This window comes from Gambusia affinis, linkage group LG03, assembly GCF_019740435.1.
Source record: "Gambusia affinis linkage group LG03, SWU_Gaff_1.0, whole genome shotgun sequence".
Taxonomy (NCBI): Eukaryota; Metazoa; Chordata; class Actinopteri; order Cyprinodontiformes; family Poeciliidae; genus Gambusia; species Gambusia affinis.
The window spans coordinates 22,493,469-22,519,227 of record NC_057870.1 but is presented as its reverse complement, the minus strand read 5'-3'; the positions used below and the strand labels follow the sequence as shown (position 1 = coordinate 22,519,227).

Below are 25,759 nucleotides of genomic sequence, written 5' to 3'. Positions count from 1 at the left end.
ATGGGACTGTGTTCTTGATGAACAAACCTTCCAACCGCTGCCCTAAGTGCCCTGCATATCGTCCACATACTTCACAGTCCCGCAGTTGCACTGGATGGGCTGAAGGGACATCCAGCAGTTATGCTTGCTCAGTTCTTCACGGGTGTGTAGCATGTTTGCATATCCGAGTACCTTATGCACGCACCGTACTACCTCTCTAGGACCACCTGTCCTCAGGTGTTCTGTCCCACCTCGACCCCAGCAGAGAGAATCTTTCTTGGTGTAAATAAATCCATTTACTGCTTATGGTGTAAATAAATCCTGCTTATTTACACCACAAGCAGGATTTGACAGTTTACAAAACAGTTACTCATGAGCAGGTAACTAAAAATAACTCTACTAGCCGGCCGATAACATAGATTTTTAGGTACAGTAAAAGGATGATAAAAATTAACACTGAAAATGATGTGAAGGTGTGGATTTTTGCTTTACTGAAGGTCATTCAGCAAAACCCCTTCAGAGAGTTTGCTCTGACAAATTACCCGCTGAGAAAGCAAAACATCATAACAATTATCAGGCTAATAAAGTCAAATTATATTACTCCATAATAAAAATTTTCCACCACAGACCATTGCGCTTAACAGGAAGCCAGCTTTTTTTTAAGGTCTTATTGACTTCAGGGGTTCTTATTTGAAAGTGGTTAGACAGGAAAGTGGGTAATGAGAGAGGGGGAAGACGAGGGGCAAAGGTCATCAGGCTGCGAATGGAACCTGTGGCAGCTGTGTCGAGGACTAAAGCCTCCATGTTTGGGTTGTGCTTTACCCCTGTGTTATCAAAAACTTTTAGATCTCAAGTTTTTCTCCCAAGTCCAGCTCTGATTGGCTGTTCAGTCCAACGTGACATCTCTCAATAATCTAACATTTGTAGACATGAAAACAAAAAACAAAATAATTACCACAAGTTCAATCAATCAATCAATCAAACTTTATTTGTATAGCACATTTCAGCAGCAAGGCATTTCAAAGTGCTTTACATCAAATCAATACAATGCAACATAGAATCAACAATAAAAACACAACATAGTCAGATTCCGTCAATAAATTTGCAATTGATTACGTTTCGAATACAACTCTAAACAAGTGGGTTTTTAGTTGAGATTTAAAGGAAGTCAGTGTTTCAGCTGTTTTACAGTTTTCTGGAAGTTTGTTCCAGATTTTTGGTGCATAGATGCTAAATGCCGCTTCTCCTCGTTTGGTTCTGGTTCTGGGGATGCAGAGCAGACCAGAACCAGAAGACCTGAGAGGTCTGGAAGGTTGATACAACAGCAGCAAATCTTTAATGTATTGTGGTGCTAAACCATTCAGTGATTTATAAACTAACAGTATTTTAAAGTCTATTCTTTGAGCTACAGGGAGCCAGTGGAGAGACTTTAAAACTGGTGTTATGTGCTCTATCTTCCTGGTTTTAGTGAGAACACGAGCAGCAGCATTCTGGATCAGCTGCAGCTGTTTGATTGATTTGTTGGACAGACCTGTGAAGACGCCGTTACAATAATCAATACGACTGAAGATAAACGCATGGATGAGTTTCTCTAGATCTGGCTGAGACATTAGTCCTTTAATCCTGGAAATGTTCTTCAGGTGATAGAAGGCCGTCTTTGTGACTGTCTTTACATGGCTCTGAATGTTCAGGTCAGAGTCCATCACTACTCCCAGATTTCTGGCCTGATCACTGGTTTTTAGTTGTAATAACTGAAGCTGTGCACTGACTAGATTGTTCCTCTTTAGGTCCAAAAATAATAACTTCAGTTTTGTTTTTGTTCAGCTGGAGGAAGTTTTGGCACATCCACACATTTATCTGTTCTAAGCATCTGTTCAGTGATTGGATGGGTTCTGAGTCTCCTGGTGACATCGTAATGTAGAGCTGTGTATCATCTGCATAGTTATGGTAGCTAATATTATTTCCTGTTATAACCTGAGCTAGTGGGAGCATATAGATATTGAATAAGAGTAGTCCTAGGATTGAACCTTGGGGTACCCCACATGTGACCTTTGACCTCTTTGATGTGAAGTTTCCAATTGAAACAAAGAAATCCCTGTTCTTTATGTACAGTTCAAACCAGTTAAGCACTGGACAAGAGAGTCCGACCCAACTCTCCAGTCGATTCAGTAATATGTCATGGTCAACAGTGTCAAAAGCTGCACTGAGGTCCAACAGAACCAGCACTGTGGTTCTCCCACAGTCCGTATTTATATGGATGTCATTGAACACTTTTACGAGGGCAGTTTCTGTGCTGTGGTGAGACCGGAAACCAGATTGGAAGGAGTCAAAGCGGTTGGTTATCGTTAGGAAGCTATTTAACTGTTTACACACAACTTTTTCAATAACTTTGCTGATGAATGGGAGGTTGGAGATTCACTGTGAGTTTACACAATATTTTTATGACTGATTATGAATAATGTGATACATTTTTCTGAGCTAGAAAAGCAATGGAAATAAGCATAAAAATTTTGAATCTGATTATTAATAGAAGTGTCTGAAATGTCAATAAATGTAGCCTTTTTAACTGCTTTGTTGAAGCTTTGTATTATTGTACACTACTGCAATAGTCCCCAACGCCCGGGCCGCGGACCAATTGGCACTGAGCCGCACAAGAAATAATTAAATATTTCCGTTTTATGTATTATTTAAGTCTGGGGGATCTTTTATTTTGAAAATCCTTTAACCGGATTCTCTCGGTTACGTCTTGCTCGCCAACATTGAGCCCACAAGCACCAAAATCAGTAAGAAACAGATCATATGTCTTTGGAAAGTTTCTTTGCGAAGGGAAAAAGGCCCAGGAAAGAGACAGGAGAATGGATTTATCCTGGCAGGTGATTTCCACATTCCAAGCCCAATCTGCATGATATGGTGATCGGCTCGTTAATGAGGCAATGAAGCTTCAAACTGCTTCTCAAGGTAGAGACCAGACACCTTGTGCATAAGCAACACTTCGGGTGTCATTGTCTCTCATCGCTCTCAGATGGAACCGTCTGGTTGCAGAGAAACAAGCTCAGGGCTCCCATTAGTTGTTATCATGAGTTAAAATTTTCACGAAAGTAAAATGTTCGTTTTACTTTGAAGGAATATGTAAATGTTACCATAGCGACCAGAGTCAGAGAGCTTTAGCGGTCGAGACGACATGAGAGGAGTAGAGCTTCTGAGCTTTAGGTCTGGTTCACGCAGCACGATTTAAGGATTGTCGGCCTCTGTGATCACACACGACACAGCAGGAGCAACACACCACACACGAACCGATTCCACTCCCAATTCCTGAAGAAAATCCCGTAAAACCCCCCAACATACCATACCTGAGTAACAAAGATGTCCGGCAATGTAGAAGCAATAGTGATAGTTTGTGGACTCATATTAAGCTATAAAAGACGTAACTCCCCCCCAAAACAAAACAAAACGTTGGATAAAAGACTGCGGGAGCAGCCGCTCTATTTGCTGCATTGTTCACTAAACCGGACTCTCGGTTGCGCCATGTCAGCTGTTCGGGATTTCCCTCCGTTCTTACGTCAAAACACTTTCTGATTGGCTACCTATCGCATTCAGCAGGGTGTGCTCTCGCTTCCAGTCAGGGAAAACCCCCACATGCTTTGATAAAAGGGCCAAAACAATGTTTGATATGCGCGATTTTAGATGGGAGCGGTCCCACGTAACACATTACACAGACAAGATAATCATATGATTATCACAAGCGACAATCTTAGAACTCGGAAGGTTCTAAGATTGTCAGAAGGGGAAAATCGGGGCATAAAAATTGAAAATTGTGTCACGTGACCTCCCCACCAGTCTCCAGCGCCGCAGTAACATTGCCAAGCCTTGACCGGTCCGCGGTGATAAAAAGAGACCATTGCACTACAGAACGAAAGCAAAGCACACTGAAAACGACAGTTCAGTTTACAAATAATAGTAATACCATTGTATACATACATTGATAAAGAAAAGTTGCATTTAATACATGATTTAGTACGACAAAATGTGATTGGGAAAGTAGTTCATGGTTTTAAGCGCAGTTAAGAAAAAAACCGATTTATGGACTAAGAGAAGCCAGTCCATAGATGGATTTTCTGTCAGAGGCATTCTAGATTTTTCACAGTGGTGCCACATTGAAGCATGGTAGTGGCAGTGTCATAGTTTGGTTATTTTTTCAGCAGGACCTGGAAAGTTGCTCAGAATTTGAGAAATGGAATAAGGAGCTTAATACAAAAACTACTGAAAAAATAATAACACTAATTTCTTTTTTAAAAATAAAGTACAGAACACTAATTTCTTTTCAGTCCTAATTTTTTTTTTTTGCTATTGTTTAAATGTGCAAATTTTAAAACCACAAAATAGATTCTCATTCTGTGTGAAAAGCACCTGAACAGTAGATCTCACTTCAGTCTGTTACTCAGCTTTTCTCTTTGTCTGTTTTCTGCTGCAGCATCTCTTGAAACAGAAGCTGCAGCTCTTGAAGAGGATGAAGATGAGGAGCAGATCTATAATAAGGAGGAAGGCTAGGACGTCCAGGCTGTGGTACTGGTACCAGGTGAGTTCGTGGGCCTGGACCCTCAGGTGTTTGGCTCCTTTGTTCCTCATGGTGAACTCAATCCAGAAGACGGCCTCGTCCCGAGGACTCATGGGTCTGTCATGGTGGATTCTGGACAGTCGCATCACGTTTTCTTTGTATCTGTTGATGGATGAGAAAAAATAAATAACTCAGCTGTGTACTTTATGGTTTACTTTAGGTTTTTCTTTCCAAAATTTTTATCTATCGTTTTTCAAAGATCTCATGTAAGAGAACTTCTTGTCCAGAACCCTATTGTGATGCATTTAACTGCTTTCCATCATAACTCCATGGCCATTTTTGCATTTGCCCACTCATACTCATCCATTGACGGAATAATTGATGAGTTTTATAAAACTTGTAAATAGCTTTTGGGTGGGGCTTTTCAAAGTGTGGACCCAAAATAAACCAGAAAAATTGACTGCAGATATTCAGCAAACTTCACAGGGCCAATGAGGAAATGGATAGATTTTCAGTACCTAAAGCTACGGTGACTTGTCTGGGCCAAGCAAAATGAATTTACAAAACAGGAAAGTATGACCATGACTATTTAGGTTATTCAGGTTATGGATATTCATGAGCTGTTTTTTTGTTTTGCCATTGTAAATGATGAGGCAACTGAAGCATCATGAATATGCCGGTAAGCCCCACATGTAAATAAATGTAGTTAAGCAGTTATTTAAAATAATTTGTATAAGCCTAGCTAGCATGTAGTTTGACTTGATCCACCTTAATTTTCATGAAAATTACTTATGAATGTTCAACAACATTTGTGAAACATTTATGAATGGAACATCAAGTACGTCAACATCAAACAGTTTACAGAAATAAAAGGAATAATTGAGGAAAGGAATACTATTTAAACCTCTAATCTGTAAGTGTTATGAGAATACTGCAACTCTTACTGATGATTTCACAATTGATTCTTTGTTAAATTCATGGAAATAAACAATCAAAAGGCGTCACCACCTCTCAAATGTTTTGAGATGGTAACTATTGGACGCAACATGCAGTTTGCGCCCAATAGTTTGTCTTGATTGATGATATACTTCCTTTGACTGTTGTGTGTTGATGTATGTTTGATTTGATACACTGATAATATAAATATAAAATTTGTAACTGGCACATAAGAAAAGAAAACTACTTACGATTTGTTGTTGATGACCATGTTTACGGCATCTCTGAGGCTCTCATTTGTCATAAAGTTAAATTTAACACTAACTGCAGCTCCTTTGGCCTCCATGTGCACCATGTTGTCTGGCTGGTCACCAAACATGGGGATTCCCACCATGGGAACGCCGTGGTAGATGGCCTCATAGATCCCATTTGTTCCACCATGAGTGATGAAAGCCTTGGTTTTAGGATGACCTGATAGAAACCAAGATAATCAAACATAAGTATTTTTCATGAAAATTATGGTGGATCACATCAAACTATGTGCTAGCTAGGCTAGATAAGCAGTTATAAATAACTGCTTATCTACATTTATTTACATTTCTTGTTAGCTACACACATGCATCAAAGTAATGAGTCTTATCCATCGAAGCTATATGGATATATATTTGGGTATCATTAGAACTCAGGTGTCAAACTCCAGTTCTGGAGGGCCACTGCCCGGAAACATTTAGATGTGCCTCTGCTGCACATCACCTGAATAGAACAATTAGGTCATTAGCAAGGCTCTGGAGAACTGATTTACACGAGGAGGAGGTAATGAAGCCATTTCATTCCAAAATTTTATATCTGTGGGACACCTAAAAACTGTGGGACAGCGACTGGAGGACTGGAGTTTGACACCCCTGCATTAGAAGCTAAGACCAAATTCTCAGTTGAACAATTTGAACAAGAGTAAAGTCAGCAGAGTCACAATGTATATATGTATCTGTATATCTCATTTAGCATGGATTTTATTTTAACTCTAATGATGCTAAAATGTGATGGATGCTGTTATTTACCCACCCAGCAGGTCGTTCTGTGGGATCCAGTCGTATATTCTGGTGTTTGAACCCAGAGTCTGGGGTTTCTGGCCACTGTATCTCCACAGCACCTAAAAGTGGTCAAAACTAGTTTTTCAGTCGTGTGGTTTGATGTGTTGTTCATGTTTTTAAAACAGAATGAGTGAGTCTAATAAAACTTATTGTTTGGGGTAGCACACATGGTGGAAAATTGGTTAAATAAACTCTACCAGGCTTTAAACACAATCTTTTTTCTGGATTTTCTTGACCTTTTGTGGAAGATGAGCGAGCGCTGAGGCAATCATGTTCGCCTTTTCCGTGGATACGTTCTTGACCATCGATCCTAAAGAGAAGACAACAATTCCAGCATCTCCAGAGCTCTGGACAAACTTTTCCATTTCCTGCAAAAAAAGTAATTTTTTCAGTCATTGAGCCAGTTGGTTGGTTTTAAATTCTGTATTCTGTTGGCTGGTTATTTGTTTAGTTCAGGCCTTTAAGCAACTTTTGAATTGGTGGATTACAATCCCACCTCTGGTAAAGGTTTAGCTGGTTTGCAGTGGATCCCTCCAACAAATTTAAAGTTGGGGAGGAGTGGACGAGGAAAATCAAAATCCCAGTAGGTTCTCAGCAGCCAGATATCCGCCTTTCCCACGAGCTCGCAGGCACTGGTGGGTGTTCCTGATACAGTAACAAAAAGCAAAAGATTTGAAAGTTTTCATGTTAATTTTGGAAACTTAGAATACTAACTTTGACATTTGATTGCTTACCTTTGATTTCAGAGTAATATTCGTCAATCAATTTCCACATGAACTGTCTTATTAAAATATCCTGCGAAGTGTAGAAAAGGACATTGGAGAGTCTCTCTGAGAAATCCATCTTGTCTGTGAGTTTGCTCATAGCAGCCGGGACGAAGGAAGGAGGAGCAGGTAGTTGACCACACATCCTCTCAAGATTATGAGCAATGGAGAAACGCAAAGAAAGAACCAGAGGGATGCCCAGAATATCTGCAGTCAGGTCATAGCCAGGGTAGATCGGATCAGCAAATAGCACGTCGTAGTTTCCCTCCTTCAGCTTCTTCATGATGGGTTCTGATTTCACAACGCCATCCAAAAACTTTAAAGAAACATTTATGTTATTCTTCATTAAATCAAAAAATTTTACAGAAATCTCGTAGGGGGTCATGAAATCCATCTCGTACAAGGAGAATTGAATAACATCTTCAAAAAGCTTTTCTAAATCTTTTACTGAGACGTCGACGTCAAAAGGTTCGTACTGGAAGCGAGACGGTTCGCTGCTGTTCATGAACATCGACGCACTCGGGATCAGGACCGTCACCTGGTGTCCTCTGTCCACCAGTGTTTCCAGTACCAGTTTCATGTTGATCCAGTGGCTGGCTTCAGTGTACCACACCAAAATCTTCCCTCCATTTGAGTTTCTTGTTACACAAAGCAGCAGCAGGACGCAGACAGAGAGACGCAGCTCCATGGTGGCTGTGTGTCTGTAGATAATCCAGCTGTTGAGTTTTATGAGCTTTACCTTAAAGATACTGATTAACTAAACAAACTCTGACTCACTGCTCTTTATACTGAATAACGCAAGATAACAGGCTGAGCCCTAGAGAGCTGTTAGTAAGAGAAAAAGTAACAGCTTCAAAGGTAACTGTAGACACACCTCAGATTCGAGGAAGAGGTGTGTCCTTTGCTGACGTTTAGGGAGGAGAAAGTTGAATCCCTGCATTACGTCAGCTTTGGATGATTGCCAAATCTTAAGGTGTGGTGAAAGCTAGAGTAAATCTTATTTGTCTGCCTTGTTTCTCTTTGAGACTTGAATCTTTTTAAGTAGTACTTTGATGCAATGCACATGAAAACCACAGATTTCATCTTTCAACTGGAAAAGCAAGTGGCCCAAAAATGTGCTTGTTGGGTCTTATAGATCTAGTTGTAATGCACTCTGTTTCCATGCAGGTGGCGTCCAGTAACTTATGTAGTTTGAATGTTTTTTTACAACTATCACAGTTTTAATGCACAAGTTTTGTCAGAATGCCAGTTATTATGTGTCAAAGGTTTCTTTGTACTGATTGTACTATTTTGATTATTTATCAATTAAGAATCTTTTAGATTTTCTCATGATAGCTTCAAATACTGATTATTGATATCATAAGCTTTAAATATGGCTGTTTTTGTTAAGTTGAATTATCACATTTGAAACTTCAAAAGTGATAATAGTTTCAGTTTCGCGCTCGTCTCCTCAACGCCATTCTCACGACCAAATGGGGGAAAAAAGAGGCCGAGTGTGTTTTAGGATGTAGGTTTTATTAACCTGCTGTCACATTCATGCGGTGAAACTCTTCTGTTGAAACTGAAATTGTGTTAATGCAGAGCACTGCGGGATTAAAACCTCTCTCACCGACCTCCTATAGTCAGTCCTTCATGGCTGGAGTCACAACATTCACACCTGTTTAATCTGCTTTAATTAAACTCTAGTTCATTTGCCAAGAAAGTCTCTGATCCAATGCATATGTGGACAGAAGTGGACCAGAGACTGCTCCTAGAGCAGGAAGTAGACTACAACGCAAGGCATTCTGGGTAGATACAACCACACTAAATCAGTAGAGGGAGAAATGGCTTGTGGTCTTTTATCAACAATAAAAGCAAAATCCTATATTTACTAAAGTTTGACATCATTTCACATTTGTTTACCTTTCACAAAGAAGGAAGTGGTGCTCTCAGTCTTCTTCTGAGGTTCTCATGTCATTTCCTTTAGTATTTCTTGGTGCAGCGCCACCACAGGCGAAGGTGGGGATCAGGTTTTATTTAAATGTTTGGTTTGTTTGACACAGTGCAGTGTGAAAGTGAACTGCACCAGCTGAAAATTTAACAAATGTTGCAGTTTTGGTCCCCAATCAAACTAAGTCTACTGGACTGTCAGATGTGAAAACACCCAAAATCTAAACCTGTTTGTTCCCAAGAGGCATTCTAGTTTGTCATTACAGTGGCATCACAGTGAAACACGGTGGTGGCAGTATCATACTGGAGTTGGTCAAAATTTGAGAAATCCTGTACTGAGAATCACACAAAAGAATTAATGAGAATACTTATTTTTATTTGTCCTCGATCCTGATGTTTCAGTGTTTAATATGTGTAAATTTTAAAACTGCAATTCCATGAACACCTCAAAATACTTTATTATGTTAGAAAAGCACCTGAACCGTAGATCTCACTTCAGTCTGTTACTCAGCTTTTCTCTTTGGCTGTTTTCTGCTGCAGCATCTCTTGAAACAGAAGCTGCAGCTCTTGAAGAGAATGAAGATGAGGAGCAGATCTATAATAAGGAGGAAGGCTAGGACGTCCAGGCTGTGGTACTGGTACCAGGTGAGTTCGTGGGCCTGGACCCTCAGGTGTTTGGCTCCTTTGTTCCTCATGGTGAACTCGATCCAGAAGACGGCCTCGTCCCGAGGACTAATGGGTCTGTCATGGTGGATTCTGGACAGTCGCATCACGTTTTCTTTGTATCTGTGGATGGATGAGGAAAATAAATAACTTAGCTGTGTACTTTATTATTTACCTTAGGTTTTTCTTTCCAAAATTTTTCTTTGTATTGTTTTTCAAAGATCTCAAGTCAATGAGCATCTTGTCCCAAAATGGAAATAAAAAAAAAAGATCTAGAAGGCCATAATTTTATTGTTGCTAAATTATTAATGTGGACCGCACAAAATCATTTCAAAGGTCACAAATGGTCCACAGACCCCTGCTGCATAGGATACATCTGTTTACAACATAACTCCATGGCAATTCTTACATTTGGTCATCAAGAATAAATAATGTATGTTTTGGTACCATAAATATGATAAATGTCTCAGAAGGAAAGAAAACTACTTACGATTTGTTGTTGATGACCATGTTCAGGGCATCTCTGAGGCTCTCATTTGTCATAAAGTTAAATTTAACAGTAACTGCAGCTCCTTTGGCCTCCATGTGCACCATGTTGTCTGGCTGGTCAGCAAACATGGGGATTCCCACCATGGGAACGCCGTGGTAGATGGCCTCATAGATCCCGTTTGCTCCACCATGAGTGATGAAAGCCTTGGTTTTAGGATGACCTGATGGAAAACAACGTTATAAAACATTATCAGTTAATTTTCATGTAAATTAAATTGGATGAAATCCAACTAAGCTGGTTAGGGTCACACAAAGTTGTTTTTTTAAATGCATAACTACACATATTTACATTTAATTCTGACATACTGCTATGCATCAAAATAATGAATTTTTAGAAAAAAGGAATTTAGAAAAAGGTTAGTAATGTTAACAAATGTTGTTGCAATGGGGCATTTCTGCATATTTCATTTATCATTGTTTATTTTAACATAAATGATGCTAAAATGTGATGGATGCTGTTATTTACCCACCCAGCAGGTCGTTCTGTGGGATCCAGTCGTATATTCTGGTGTTTGAACCCAGAGTCTGGGGTTTCTGGCCACTGTATCTCCACAGCACCTAAAAATGGTCAAAACTAGTTTTATGATTTCATATATCATGATTTTAAAACAAAGTATGTATAAGTCATCCAAATCTTGATTTTTGGGATATTCTACATATTTAAAAGTTTATTTAATAATAAATACAGAATGAATCATGGCAACACTCCCAGACCTTTGGGAACATTTGCCCTGCACCTCCTGTGAAAGCTTAATGGATCAGCTGCACATTTAAAATGCTCTTTATTCACTTGGTGGTTTTGGACTGACTGTACAGGAAACCTTTTGTTACTTCCATCATTGCTTTTTTAAGATCACTTAGACTTTGAACCATTATGCTAAATGGTTCAATCAGATTATTCAATCTGATAATCTAACAACCTGTTGGGTTATCAGACATTTCTGCAATTTGAAACCAGCATTAGTTGCAGGTTGGGGGGTGCTTCTCCTCTGTTTTGTTTGGTTTGTTTTGTGGTAGTTTAGAAATATTGAATGTTTTATTTTCAGCAGGTATATTTTACTCAGATTACCAAATCTTTGTTTGGTTTTGATTGTTTATTGGTTTGAGTTGTAACTCCTGTCGCCAGGTTTCTTGTAAGAAACCTTTTAAATCTTTTTTTATCCCCTTGACACTTTGTGTTACCTCCCCTGACCCTGAGCAGAGTTTGATTGTCACATGGATTTTCTTGACCTTTTGTGGAAACTGAGCGAGCGCTGAGGCGATCATGTTCGCCTTTTCCGTGGATACGTTCTTGACCATCGATCCTAAAGAGAAGACAACAATCCCAGCATCTCCAGAGCTCTGGACAAACTTTTCCATTTCCTGCAAAAAAGGTAATTTTTTCAGTCATTGAGCCAGTTGGTTGGTTTTAAATTCTGTATTCTGTTGGCTGGTTATTTGTTTAGTTCAGGCCTTTAAGCAACTTTTGAATTGGTGGATTACAATCCCACCTTTGGTAAAGGTTTAGCTGGTTTGCAGTGGATCCCTCCAACAAATTTAAAGTTGGGGAGGAGTGGACGAGGAAAATCAAAATCCCAGTAGGTTCTCAGCAGCCAGATATCTGCTTTACCCATCAACTCACAGGCACTGGTGGGTGTTCCTGTTACAGCGGACAGAACAAAAAGCAAAGATTTTTTAAGTTTTGACATTTTTTTAAAACAAATAGTTTGGAATTACAAATGAGTTTCTTACCTCTGACCTCAGAATAATGTTTGTCAATATCTTTCAACATGAACTGGTCTATTATGAAGTCATGCAGAGCGTAGAAGAGGACGTTGAACAATCTCTCTGAGAAATCCATCTTGTCTGTGAGTTTGCTCATAGCAGCCGGGACGAAGGAAGGAGGAGCAGGTAGTTGACCACACATCCTCTCAGCATTATGAGCAATGGAGAAACGCAAAGAAAGAACCAGAGGGATGCCTAAAATATCGGCAGTCAGGTCACTTCCGGTGTAGATTGCGTCAGCAAATAGCAGGTCGTAGTTTCCCTCCTTCAGCTTCTTCATGATGGGTTCTGATTTCACCACGCCATCCAGGAATTTAAGAGAAAACTTCATGTTTTTCTTTATTAAATTTAAAAGATGTGTGTAAATCTCAAAGGGGTTCATGAAATCCATTTCATACATAGAGAAGTGAATAACATCTTCTAAAATCTTTTTTAAATCTTCAAATGAGACGTCGACGTCAAAAGGTTCGTACTGGAAGCGAGACGGTTCGCTGCTGTTCATAAACAGCGATGTGCTCGGGACCAGGACCGTCACCTGGTGTCCTCTGTCCACCAGTGTTTCCAGTACCGGCTTCATGTTGATCCAGTGGCTGGCATCACTGTACCACACCAGAATCTTCCCTCCATTTGAGTTTTCTGTTGCACAAAGCAGCAGCAGGACGCAGACAGAGAGACGCAGCTCCATGGTGTCTGTGTGTCTGTAGATACACCAGCTGTGGTTATTTTAACAGCTTTACTTTAAAGATACTGATTAACTAAATTAACTTTGACTTTCTGCTCGTTGTACAAATTAAGCAAGATAATAGGCCGACCCAATGAGAACTGCTAATACAATGAGAAAGGCTAATACATAGCATAATGAGTAGGTGAGTGTTTGAAATGTTTAACTTTGAATAATATTGGAAAATCATCGTCCAGTGAAGGTCAGTGGAAACCAAACCTACCAGCGCTCAGTGTTTGTTCTAACTAGATGAAGAGTCTCTACCTTTTATATCGGTGTTGCCAATGAAAAGTGTCGCGGAGCTGTGGGAATCTTCAGCCTGGATTAGATGAGCAGCGTTGTAAGTCTTCAGTTAGACTGTTGACAAAAATTGACCTCTGAACCCAGCTCAGTCCTTATCTGTATGTCCCTGATCCCTCTGAGGTCCAGGAGGGTGAAATACAATAAGCTCAAGCACAAATCTTTCTGGCTACAACAGGACTGAATATTTTATGAGGTTATAAAAAAATGTTAAAAAGAAACTATTTTCTGAAATTGACCAAGAAAGATTGTCAAATTTTACGCCTTCGCTTCCACTATCAACAGTAAATTATCTTTTAGCGGTTGATTTTTTATTTTTTTTTCTTTATGATCATTTGCCTTTATTACTTTATGGTTCTCAAAGCGAATGCTTGAACTTCCTCAGCTCCCTCTTTGGATGACGAGTTTGACTTTATTGAATGTAGTGTAATAAAAGAATAAACAGGTTATACACAAACTAAATACATTTAAAACAAAAGCAGACAAAACAGAAGAATATGAAAAGCAGTAGCTCTGCTTATATCTTTACTAAGACAACAAGTTCTTAATCTCATCGCTAAGGTTGAGTCCAGCCACCATAGAGAAAATACTTTTATTCATTGACTGAGAGCTCATTCTTCTGGCCACGATCCATATCTGAAGAATATGTTAGACTTGAAACCTACACAGTGAAATGAGAACTTAACTTTTTGGCTCATTTGTGATCAAGAAACCAAGATAGTTGAACCTCTTTGATTGGCAGAGTCGGACCTGAACAAGGAACCCAAGTTATTTGTATCAGCTTATCGTGATTTTGTTTAGAGAGTCGGTGGAGAGTTATGTGGTTTGTGAATATTCAGGAGGAGTAGAGTTTTTGGGAATCAGTGTTTCTAGGGAAATGTCACTTCTGATTGTTTCAGCACCTAAAGTCTTAGAAATCCTCAAATGTGGACCCTTTGTCCTCTTCATGACCCATGCAGATTACTTTACTGAATGAACCTGGGTCCAAAGAAACAATAACACATTTGAATATTGGTCTAATCCCTTTTGATGGAGTTTGAAGTGTTTCAGGGTGTTCAGTGAATAATGTTTTCATCCTCGGACCTGCCCTCCAGTCAGAAGTATTTACTCAGTTTGACTGTTTCAGATTAGAGCCAAAGAGGAGGCGGAAACCCAAGACTCACCAGCAGAGAAGAGAATTACAGAAAAAGATGAAATAATGACGAAGGAAACACACCGGTGGTTGTAATGTGAAGCTGTTCTTTACTGTCGCTCTTGGAAAGCTTTCATGAGGACACAGGAGTTATCAAGACAGTTCAGATCAAATCTTAGAATTAATACTTAAGGAAATGCTTTTTTTCTTTCATTTGTATTAAATTTCATCATTTTAAATATATATACTTAAAAAATGACACATTGCTATTGTTCATAGCAATGTGTCCACATGAACCCAATCGAACTTATAAACCACATGAACTCTGACTTTCTCCTCTTTGTACCGAATGACGCAAGATAAGAAGCTCACCCAGGATGTGTTTATTTGTAGATAAACCAGCTGTGGTGTTCTTCTTTTTTATGGCGGTTGGCAAGCAACTTACTGATTGATGTGCGTTACCGCCATCTACTGGAACGGAGTGAGGATCGGGATGATACATAGATATTCCCCCCCTCCAAAAGATATAATAATAATAATAATTAAATAAATAAAACTTATATCCTTTCTATCAATTTCTATCAAATGTAATGTACATTTACATTCAGCTCCCCAAACGCATTACTTTGAATCACCACATTTTGCTACATGTTATTTTCTTTTTTTGGTCCCCAATCAAACCGAGTCTACCAAACAATCAGGTGTGAAAACATCATTTGATTGCAGCTGTGAAGATCAAGCAGACTGGAACCCGCTCCAAAAGCAGGAAGCAAACTATAGCGCAGGGTATTCTGGGTAAATACAACAAAAACAAACTCATGAATGTCTTGTTCTAGTGGGAGAAATGGCTCGTTGTCTTTTACCAAAGATAAAATGTAAATCCTACTGTCACTAAAATCTGACGCTATCCCATTTTTTTATTTTTTTTTATTTTTTCAAGGAAGTCATGTCTTTTTGTGGAGGTTTTTGTGTTGTTTCCTTTAGTGGTTCTTGGTGCAGCGCCCCCACAGGCGAGGAGGGGAACAGGTTTTGGGGTGAAACAGAACTGCCGCAGCTGAAAATGTCAGAAAATGTTCCAACTTTGGTCCCCAATCGAACTGAATCCATCAGGTGTGAAAACCCCCTAAAGCTGTGCACTTCGTCCCCCTCATTAACATTGTAGATTCCCTTTTGACGCTGGATTCAGGGGCGGCTGGAAAAACAATGACTATTTGAATACTGGATTCAATCCCTGTTGAGCGAGTCAGCATCCATTCACACGGCGAATGTCTTCCGTTCTCATTCCTACACCTCCCCCTGGTGGGACACAGCAACCTGAGATGGAAACAGAAAAAAAATCCTTGATTTCTGATTTATTTTAATTTCATTTTCATAGGAATTTACCGTGCATTTGCTCACATTCCTGCTGCTTCCTCTGCCTCCTTTGCACCACTTGCTGAGGGTTACAGAGTGTTGCCTTTTGAAGTAGACATTTGCATAATCAGATTAGGGTACGTGATTGTCTCTGTGCGCCCCCTGCTTCCTTCTCAGGGTGCTCCAGAGGAGAGAGGGTGCTGTCCAGCCCAACAATGGAGGACTCCCCTCCTCTGGCAGCGGACACGCAGCCCTTGCACCTGCATCTTCCGCTCCCACGTCGCAGGTCGATTACAGCCGCAGCTCAGCCTCGGACCCGCTGAGATTGGGAGGAGGAATAGGAGGAGGGCCGCTCGAGTGCTGAGATGGGAGAGGAAGGGCAGGGGTTGAGCTGAGATATTTAAACATGCAAAGGGTGAATTGGCTTTAAGGGGATAAAGAGCTCAGGGCCTATCGGCTGGCGCCCAGCTCCAGAAACGCTCTCTTTATGGAGCCGGGAGAGCGTGGGGCTGCCTGCTCCGATCTGCTCCATTGTGATAACGGATTCAGACAGCGTGCCAGACGCTGATAAGGAAATGTGCTCTCAATAGACGATTACCCGCATGCTCACGAAGGAATAGTCAATCAGGAAGATGCGGAGGGAGTGAGAGGCATGCAGATTTGTTGTTATGTTTTTTTTCCACGTTAGGTTTTTCCTAACGCTGCAGAAAAACTGTAATGTTCAAACATGATTGGGAGGAATCTGTAAATAAAGTGTTACGATGACAGCATTTTTACCTAATATTCCAGTTTTCAAAGAAACAGCAAAGCTTATCACTACAAAAACACAAAATCCTACCATGTATTTTTGTCTAGTTTATAGTGAAAATATCTTAGTTCATTAGAAATAAGATAAAACTTACTTGGAAATAACTTGGAAGCTATAAATAAGAGCTTGTTTTGGGTAAATTATTCCTTAGTATTGATGAAAAATGCCTAGTTCCACTGGCAAATTATTTAACTTTGAACCAAACATTTTTACCATGTTTAAACTAAAATAATGTACCAACACTAACAGTACTTTATTTATCAATATTAAGGAATTGTTGGCTTGAAACTGGCACATATTCCTGAAAAGTTACTTGTAATTTAGTTTTGTCTGATTTCAAGTGCACTTAGATATTTTTACTTATTTTACCATAAATACTTGGTAATATTTTGTGTTTTTGCAGTGTTACAAAGGGTCAGCTGTCATTTCTCTCCAGTCGTTGAGTCCAGCTGCACTCGGCTTCCCTTAGTCAGAGTTTAACTCCCCCGGTTGAAGCGTCTGGAGTCAGATCAGTGTTTACCCTTCAGCTCAGTTAGCCGCCATGTTTGGTCTGAGGATCGGCCACAATAGATGGTTAAGCAACTAAATGTTTGCCAGGCGGCTGAAATGAGCCGACTGCTGCCGTCAGCTCAGCCGTAAACAAGACAGGAACTCAGAAAATCACAGATGTCTGTGGTAGCAGTTGTTCACTCTCAGGTTTTCATGATGGACATTTTTCACTTTTCTGTAAAGGCAGCCTGGAAAAGCCTGGAAATTTAGCTAATGTAATGTGGATTAAATATCCATCCATCCAGTCAATATTCATCCAACCAACCAGTCAGTATCCATCCATCAAATATTCATTCATCCAATCAATATTCATCCATCCAATCAATATTCATCCATCCATCCAGTCAGTATCCATCCAACCAGTCAATATCCATCCAACCAGTCAATATCCATCCATCCATCCAACCAACCAACCAACCAACCAGTCGGTATCCTTCCATCATCCATCCATCCATCCATCCATCCATCCATCCATCCATCCAACCAACCAGTCAGTATCCATCCATCCATCCATCCATCCATCCATCCATCCAACCAGTCAGTATCCATCCATCCATCCATCCAACCAGTCAGTATCCATCCATCCATCCATCCAACCAGTCAATATCCATCCATCCATCCAACCAACCAACCAGTCGGTATCCTTCCATCATCCATCCATCCATCCATCCATCCAACCAGTCAGTATCCATCCATCCGTATTGTCTTATTTTAGGTTTATTGCTTTATCTCTGCATTTCCATCATCCTGTTTAAATTACTTTTGTTTCTGTTTTTCTTCCAGGAATTTCTTCTTTTGCTTTCAGCGTTTATGATGTCATCCCTCCAGCAATGCTGTCCGCAAAACAACCAACTGGACAGCGTTTGACTTCAGAGCGACCTCTGACCTCAGGGGTTACAAGTTAAGCGGGCACATCGAGCCGTTCCTCTGTCAGGCCTCTGGTCAGCGGACAAAGGGCAAAGGTCAGCCTTGTGTCCACATGGCTGCAGAGGAACAAACCTCTGAGCTTTGATGACACAAAGCAGCAGCTTTTCTTCTTTGCTTCAGTCACCACAGTGTGACAATATCAGCGTTCAAATTGGTGGCCATCTTGAAAAATGGCTGTCATCCTGAAATTCAAGTGGTTTTGCTTTTTGAAAATTCTGAAAATTACCTTCATAGTTTCTTTATTTCTGGATAGTTACGGAAAACAAACTAATAAGGAAAAATATACATTTTCTACAACTTTATTGCAGTAGGATGAATGTTTAATATTAATTCATATAATAATAATAATAACTGCCAGGCTTTACAAAAAATAAAAATGTATATTTAGATTAGGAGTGTGTATTTCAGATTGCAGCAAGAGCAGTGAAACGACTCAGAGCTAAACATCAGAAGCCATTTTTATTGTTTTGTTTCAAAATTGTGGCACTTTTAGATAATTTAACCTTTTTTTTAATTGACCTTTGAGGTGAAAACTTTGGACTCAAATACCTAGAATGTTATTTAGAAATGTAAGAAAATATCTGGAAATGTATAATCTTAAAGTGTTGAATGTAATAAAAACTGGGTCAGTACTTCAGTCAGTTACAGTGTTTCTGTGTAAATATTTCACAAAATGCATAAAGAAAAACACCCAAATAGTTAACAAATCCTTTATTGAATAAATAGTTAAAATAAATAAGATACTATGTGTCCACAAGTAAAGCAAAAATAAATTAGCAAAGACATATAAGATTGATCATTTACACACTCCTCACAGTTGACAATCAGTTCAGTATCTTTGGCCATCATATCACATGCGTATTTACAAAAAAAAAAAAAACTTAATTAAAAAAAGAAATCTGATATTTGTGAGCAATGACTGGAAGCAGATTGTCAGTTTCATCCAAACATCAGAACTTTGAGAAAGAGGAAGAAAAACAGCAAATCTGGTTTCACTGAAGCCTCAGAAACTTGATAAATGAAAAAAGGTCAAATTAGATATTAAGAGTTAGAAATGATGAAAAAAAAATTCTGAGAATAAAGTCATAATATTATGAGAGTAAAATTGTACGAGAATAATCAAAGTAATATGAGAAAAACGTCAAAATAGTGAGAATAAAAAAGTCTCAAACAAAGTTGGACAAGAATAAAGTCATATTGTGACTTTATTCTGGTAATACTACGACTTTATTCTTATATTATTTAAAATTTATTCTCAATATTTTGACTTTATTCTCAAAATATCAACTATTCTCATTATTGTGACTTTATTCCTGTATTACTTTGACTTTATTCTTGTAATTTATTTTCTTAGCATGGCCCTAGTACTCTGTTGTTGATTGAGTTGTGGCATTTTAAAGGAAAAAAAACACAAAGTGCTCGTTTGCAGTCTGGAGACGTGTCTGAACCTTCATCTGTTGCTCATTTAATCTAAGTCAGAATAAGAAAATCCATAATCCTCCATTTTCCTCATTGGAAAACAAGGAATTCTTGCAAAACTAAATCAGTTCCAGCAACAAGGGATGCAAACATGGAGACACGAAGGGAACGTGGGACACTTCCATGCAGAAAACGTATAAATATCTCCTGGAAATTATATTTTATAAATAATCAGCGTTGCAGGAGGGACGCTTCTCGTCTCCCACAACACGAGTTTTTATTCCCCCGTTAAAAAAACCGTTTGAAAAGTCCTCCATGTTCTTCTCGTCTACCAGGCCTCGGAGCTGTCACTCCTGGATCCGGGCGACGGCGCCTCGGTGTCGCTGGTGGCGGTCCAGGTGCGGGGAGGCGAGTGCAGCCGCTCCATGTTGCCCCTCAGGAAGCTGAGCAGGGCGGTGGAGGAGTGGCCGGCCGGCTGGCCGCTCTGGCTCTCCAGCAGCTGCACCAGGAAGTTGATGTAGCGCATGGCCAGGCGCAGGATCTCGTTCTTGCTCAGCTTCTTCTCCGGAGGATGGGTGGGGATGAGCTTACGGAGCTCAGCGAAGGCCGTGTTGACGTTGTGCTGGCGCCAGCGCTCCCTGGTGTTGGTGAACACCTTCCTGGTCATGATGCTGGAAGGTAAACCGGATTGAATGAAGCTTCTTAACACCGTTTATTATTCATCTGTTTTAGATTACAGTGGGGATTGATTCAATATTTATGCTTTTTGTAAAGATAATTTTAATCTTACTAAATGTACAGCTCTGGAATAAATGAAGAGCCCATTGCACTGAATCCCACTGAAAACCTCCTGGTTATTCCACCAAATATCGGTTTCTGAACTCTTCCTGAGTTAAAACATCAGTGTTGTTGTTTCTAAATTAATATACACTTGTTTTCTTTGCATTATTTGAGATCTTAAAACACTGCATCTGATCATTTCTCATTTTCTGCAAATAATTACAAAATTTTTGAGACATGTCAGGAGTTCATAGAATAAAAGAACTATGTTCATTTTTCTCAAACATACACCTAAAAAAAACGTAAAACCAGAGAAACGGATCATTTTAAGTGGTCTCTTACTTTTTTCCAGAGTTGTATTTGGTCTAGTTCCTTGTACAAATATCTTAACTAACTTGAAATAAGACAAAACTAACTTACAAGTAACTTTTCAGTAAGATATATGAGCTTGTTTTAAATAAATAACTGCTTAATAATTATAAAACGTTCCAGTTTAACTGGTAGATTATTTCGCTTATAACATGGGAAAATGTATTGTTACGATTGAAATAATCAAATAGTCATTTTTTATCAATATTAAGTAACAATTTACTTAAAACAAGCCACTGTAACTAATTGAAAAGTTTCTTGTGAGTTAATTTAGTCTTATTTCAAGTTATTTGTAGAAATTAGACTAAAAATACAGTTTTACAGTGTCTTCAGTTAAATTTAGTATCAGACTGGAATGTGACTGTTTTCTGTTTATAAGTTTGGTTTCTGTTGGTACAAATTAGATTTTGCAGCATTGAATCATATTAAGAACAAATTTCAGTTGAAGGATTATTTTATTCTTTTAAAGCCATTTTAGGAAACGTTGCAGAAACAATGTGTGTCTCATTGCTTTATATCTGATTTACGACCAGAGTTTTTGATTCTAAAGACAGTTTTGTTGTTGAGTGACGGTGTTTATTTGTAAGTGACTTCTTGTATTTGATCTGCTGTCACGACTCTCTTGTGAAAATAGATTTTTAATCTCAAGGAGTTTTTTAAATCCTGGTTAATTAAAGGTTGATGATAATTTATTGTGTTTCTGTATCATGAGTCCAGTTTTTATTTAAAGAACCTTTAGTTAAAATTTTCTCTAAATTTATATAAATACATTCAATGTCATTTCAATTCAGTTTAATATACAAGTTAATTTAAATTATGTGACTATATAAGTCTGAACAAATGCACTTTACAAGACAATTTGATGTAAGTAATCAAATGAATCTAATAATATAGAGAAATTTTAAATTCAGTCATGGCTATAAATATGAATTCAATTTTAAAAAATGCATATTTTATATTTTTATCTTTGAAAATAGCATCTTTGTTCAATATTCAGCCCTGATCTGTGTAAGCTTTTGAAGAATATGTTTTTTTAATTTATTCATGATCATTTAATGGGAAATATTAAGTGAAATTGTTTCATTTTTCATTTTCAGCAGGTTTTCTTGCAGAAAAAGGTGAATTTTCAAAAAAGAAAAATATAATTTTCTCCCACTATTTCTTATAAATGACATCTAAAACCAAAGCAAACATGAAAAATATTAAATATCTGACCTGTTTGTGTAGAAATGTGCAGAAATCTCAGAAGGCAGGGCTTTCGTCTGCAGGTCTGGGAGTCGTTGGTTGAGGCTGCGCTCAGCAGAGCCTCCTCATCCTCACTGGGTCCGGTGGAGTGAGAGGGAGGAAGAGGAGCCGGGTTGAGACGCGGCGCGCCTCCATCCCACCTTTTATAGCCGGGCCACCATTGTGTGACGTGTGTCGTGGTGGCGCTTCATTGTGGTCGCTGCTCAGTCCCCACCTCCAACTCCTTTATTGTTATTGTGAATAAATTGATGTGAATTATGGATGTTGCTCCGCGGAGGTCGTGACTTTAGATGGTTTTTAAATGATTTTATCAGGTTTTTGTGTTCAACTTTTAAAATGACTGAAAGTAGGCCACCTTTTAGGTGATTGTTTGAGTCATTTAATCCCTGAATGTTCCCACTGAAGGGCATAAACTCCTATTGAGGTGAAACTGAGACGTTCGGATCGTTCTCTTACTATTCTGGACACTGATTCCTTTCTGCTCCTCTGACATTAGGTGTGGACGCCCCACCAGGAGAAAAACCTGCAGCTCTGCCTTTAACTCAGCCTGATTGGCCCACAAAAGGTAAAAACACCACATGCAGATTGACAGTCGAACAATATGTGTTTTGTTATAACTACGGTAATCTTGTTGAGCGATTCCAAGGGGCCACGCATAAATTAGAGGAAACATGGAGGCCAGAGTCTGACTCCCATCTCAGCCGCCACTCCGCACTTCTTTATTTTCCCTTCAGCCCCCGTTCAGATAAAATAACAAGTCCAGTTTAACCAATTGTCACTGTTTCTTTTTACACCCTTCAAGTGTTGTTTCAAAGACGTAGCCTTCCAGAAAACCGTGTGTGTGGAGTAGGAATTTACATAATCCGATTAGGCGGCGGGATTAGGCAAGGGCCTGGAGAACGGGCCCCGATGGGGGCCATTTGCTCTGAATCGCCCATTCATGGGTACTGCTGCACGTCCGAGAGATTGCACCTGCAGGCCGCCGTCCTCCTCCACTCAGGTCTGCAGACTCACTCTGAGTCAGGTGGTTCAGGTTGGTGATGCAATGCCCCGACCAGAACCCTTTAAAGGGACGCCATCTTGATTATTTACATTTTCATTTGGAACATTTTGCACAAGGAAACCCTGCGACATTGGCTTAATCTTTTTCACATTTTGTCAGGTTTCATCCACAATCTTCAATGTGTTCAGGGGGATTTTTGAAATGTGACGGAACAACACAATGTGGTGGTGGAGCTAAAAACTCACAATACAAGCGTTTCATATCAGTCCATAATTATTAATTTTTGTTTTAAATATCTGAAATTCTGCCAAACTGTTGGCTTGAGCTTTAATGCTTTATCCAAAGTTTTCACTCCACTCTATTTTATTTTATTTTTTTGTACTTTTCATAAATTATGAGGCACAGTGGCAAAACCTTAATCTGCTGCTGCTACTCAACAGAAGCAGATACTCTTTGGTTGCCAAGCAAATCTGCTTTATTTTTCCCTTGATGAGACCTGTGTTAAGGTCATATTAATACAGGTCATGACAGTCTGAACAACACAGATCGGATTCTTTAATGCCACTCAGGCTGCGTGGATATCCGATACGTCCCGATTCAAACGTGACCAGGACGTCATTGTTCAGGTTACTTCACTATTCTGCGTCCTGATACTCACAAGCGGGAAGAAGAAAAACAACCATGGCGGACCAGAATGAGGATTAAGTTGTTGAAGTGTTGGCTCCTGTCGGACAACAACTTCAAAATCGCAAGCTATGCTCCACCGTTGGCATCCATACTGAGCCGAACACTGAGCACTTCTAATTTTTTATAGCACTCTTTATGTGTGACGTTATTGCGCCCTCTACTGCGCATGCGAGGCATTCTTAGGTCCTTCGCGCTGGAGATCACGTTCAAGTCACTTATATTTAGAAGTTTGAAGTTTTAACGACCACGACAAAAAGAAAAGGGACGTGACCATTAAGACCTGCAATGTGAACGCAGCCAGTCTCCTTCTCTCCCTTAATTAATATAATAAAAAGTTATTAGTTATTTATAAAGTACTTATAGATAAATTAACTTCTACGAACTATTTATTAACCTTCTATAATCAAAGTTAGTAAATAGTTACATTTACCTCAGTAACTATGAAAAAAAATTATTTTTACTACGCTGTACTTTTAACTTTTGAGTAATCATTATGAACTATTGCTTCTCTTGAGTAACATTTCTGGATTTTCTACACACTGGATGAAAAACAAACATGTTTTAATCAGAAATTCACCAGACAAAAACACACCGGCAGATTTTATTAAAGGGTTTTTTTTATTAAAAGAAACTGATTTGGAAAAATTTGCCAGATTTTTTTAAATGTATTTTTTTGATAATTATACAAATTATTGTCATTTTGGTCCTTAAAATACCAAAATTTCCACTTAACTTTTTGCTTTGTTCCTTCTGACGAAGTAACTTTTAAACATTAAATGATTTATAATTTGATCAGTTACTCAGGATTTGAGTAGACCTTTTAACAAATACCTTTGTACTCTTACTTGAGTAAAAATATGTTCAAGCGCTACTTTGATACTTGAGTATGATCTTTAGTTACTCTGCCCTCCTCTGCCTATAACAGAGCAGAGTACTAAAGTGGTACCTTCATATTTATAGGTTTCTGTGACTTTCGTTTGGTCCTGATCTGTAATCCGACCCGGAGGTCGTATTCCTCGAAGACTTGAAAACACACAGGTGACGGTTTAATTGCCGTCTGCGATGAGAGATAACGGCGGTGTGACCTTTCCAGCTGAATCCAGTCGGACCCGGTCGGGTTTAAACAGCCTGTTAATTCCCACATTATCTCTGCCGGCCCATTCACTCCAGCGCTCAAATATGTTCAGGAACCATTACCGCACCATTAGGCCGCTGTTTACCTCGCCCTCAAAGAGAGACTCCGTTGACCACCCGACCAGCTGCTTTTGTTCCTGAGCAAGTAATAAAACGAGCCATTCCTCTCTCTTTGTCCGGCCGCCGCTCGGAAGGCCGGGCCGAGGCGCAGAAAAGACGGCGGCGGGTTATTGATGGCGGCTCGGCGGTGGCTGGCCGGAGGCCGAGAGTCCCCAGGGCTCTTTGTCTGGGGATCATTCCTGGGGGAACTGGCTTCAGTCTGCTGGCTCGTGCAGATAAGCACTCTCTTCACACGCTGAGAGACCACGATAAGGGGATTGCTTCACTAAATTATATATAAAAAAGAATCCCCACCAATGGAGCTGCTAAAATGAGAGACTTTATCAGTGGAGATGGGGAAGACCCTCAATCGCAGCCCTCCACCCATAAATCACTGCTTCCTCTGCCACTGAGCGCGCTCAAAAAATGAACAACCAACTGCAACTTTTACTCTAACCATTTAATCAGGGCTGCAGCTAACCACTGTTTCAGTAATCAATTTAATAATCGCATTAAAAATTGGAAAATTCTGCAGATTTTTCATTTGATCACAAAAGCCTTTTTATACAATCTTAGAAAAGCATTTAAAGTGCTGATAAATAAACAAATTACTTTTTTCCAAAAGAAAACATTTTATTGCACAAAATGCAGTAACAGCATTCCTTTAGTGAATCCTTGAACGTTTGTAAAATACGCTAAAATAAATCCTCCTAACATTTTAAAAGTTCAGCACTTTCAGCTTCACTCATCAATACAATGTAGAGCCGATCTATTGATTATAAGCCAACTAATAATTAGACAACAAAAGCTACTTAATAGGGGATTTCCAGGTGAAGGAGTTCTGGCAGAATTTATTTACAAAGTTTGTTTTTAAACCTTAAATGAAAGTATTTTTATTTTTATGTGCTCTGAATATGTTGTTTCTTTTCAGCAAATGGCCTATTTTAAAATCTATAATCTATTTAACAATTAATCAATTACCAAATTGGTTGACGATTATTTC

The 25,759-nt window shown here is 39.2% G+C and overlaps 2 protein-coding genes across 3 annotated transcripts; both read right to left on the bottom strand.

Annotated features, from left to right (window-relative positions):
- Positions 1-1,953: 1,953 nt before the first annotated feature.
- LOC122828695 (UDP-glucuronosyltransferase 2A2-like) lies at positions 1,954-13,303 on the bottom strand. 2 transcript variants are annotated; one of them, XM_044112495.1, is made up of 8 exons: positions 13,216-13,303; positions 12,205-12,928; positions 7,296-7,944; positions 7,058-7,206; positions 6,798-6,929; positions 6,533-6,620; positions 5,722-5,941; positions 1,954-4,696 (listed from the first exon to the last, which is right to left on the bottom strand). In XM_044112495.1, exons 2-8 carry the CDS (start codon positions 12,913-12,915, stop codon positions 4,414-4,416), a joined length of 2,232 nt encoding a protein of 743 aa, XP_043968430.1. In that variant the 5' UTR covers positions 12,916-12,928; positions 13,216-13,303; the 3' UTR covers positions 1,954-4,413. The 2 variants fall into 2 exon arrangements, with proteins under 2 accessions (XP_043968430.1, XP_043968429.1); XM_044112494.1 differs by lacking the exons at positions 1,954-4,696; positions 5,722-5,941; positions 6,533-6,620; ... (1 more) ...; positions 7,058-7,206; positions 7,296-7,944 and adding exons at positions 9,452-10,040; positions 10,408-10,627; positions 10,937-11,024; positions 11,697-11,828; positions 11,957-12,105 and having other exon boundaries at positions 12,198-12,928.
- Positions 13,304-18,716: 5,413 nt separating this feature from the next.
- tal2 (T-cell acute lymphocytic leukemia 2) lies at positions 18,717-21,953 on the bottom strand. The gene is made up of 2 exons (XM_044112503.1): positions 21,804-21,953; positions 18,717-20,110 (listed from the first exon to the last, which is right to left on the bottom strand). Exon 2 carries the CDS (start codon positions 20,104-20,106, stop codon positions 19,768-19,770), a length of 339 nt encoding a protein of 112 aa, XP_043968438.1. The 5' UTR covers positions 20,107-20,110; positions 21,804-21,953; the 3' UTR covers positions 18,717-19,767.
- Between the last annotated feature and the right edge of the window lie 3,806 nt (positions 21,954-25,759).

What these genes read in the sequence shown, in the direction of transcription:
- LOC122828695 (XM_044112495.1), bottom strand. Translation starts at nt 12,915, where the DNA reads ATGGAGCTGCGTCTCTCTGTCTGCGTCCTGCTGCTGCTTTGTGCAACA. An exon ending in TTGACAAACATTATTCTGAG is followed by an intron (nt 7,945 to 12,204) that starts GTCAGAGGTAAG and finishes AATGGAGGGAAG; the next exon opens with ATTTTGGTGTGGTACACTGA. An exon ending in CCCACAGAACGACCTGCTGG is followed by an intron (nt 5,942 to 6,532) that starts GTGGGTAAATAA and finishes GGTTTCTATCAG; the next exon opens with GTCATCCTAAAACCAAGGCT.
- tal2 (XM_044112503.1), bottom strand. Translation starts at nt 20,106, where the DNA reads ATGACCAGGAAGGTGTTCACCAACACCAGGGAGCGCTGGCGCCAGCAC.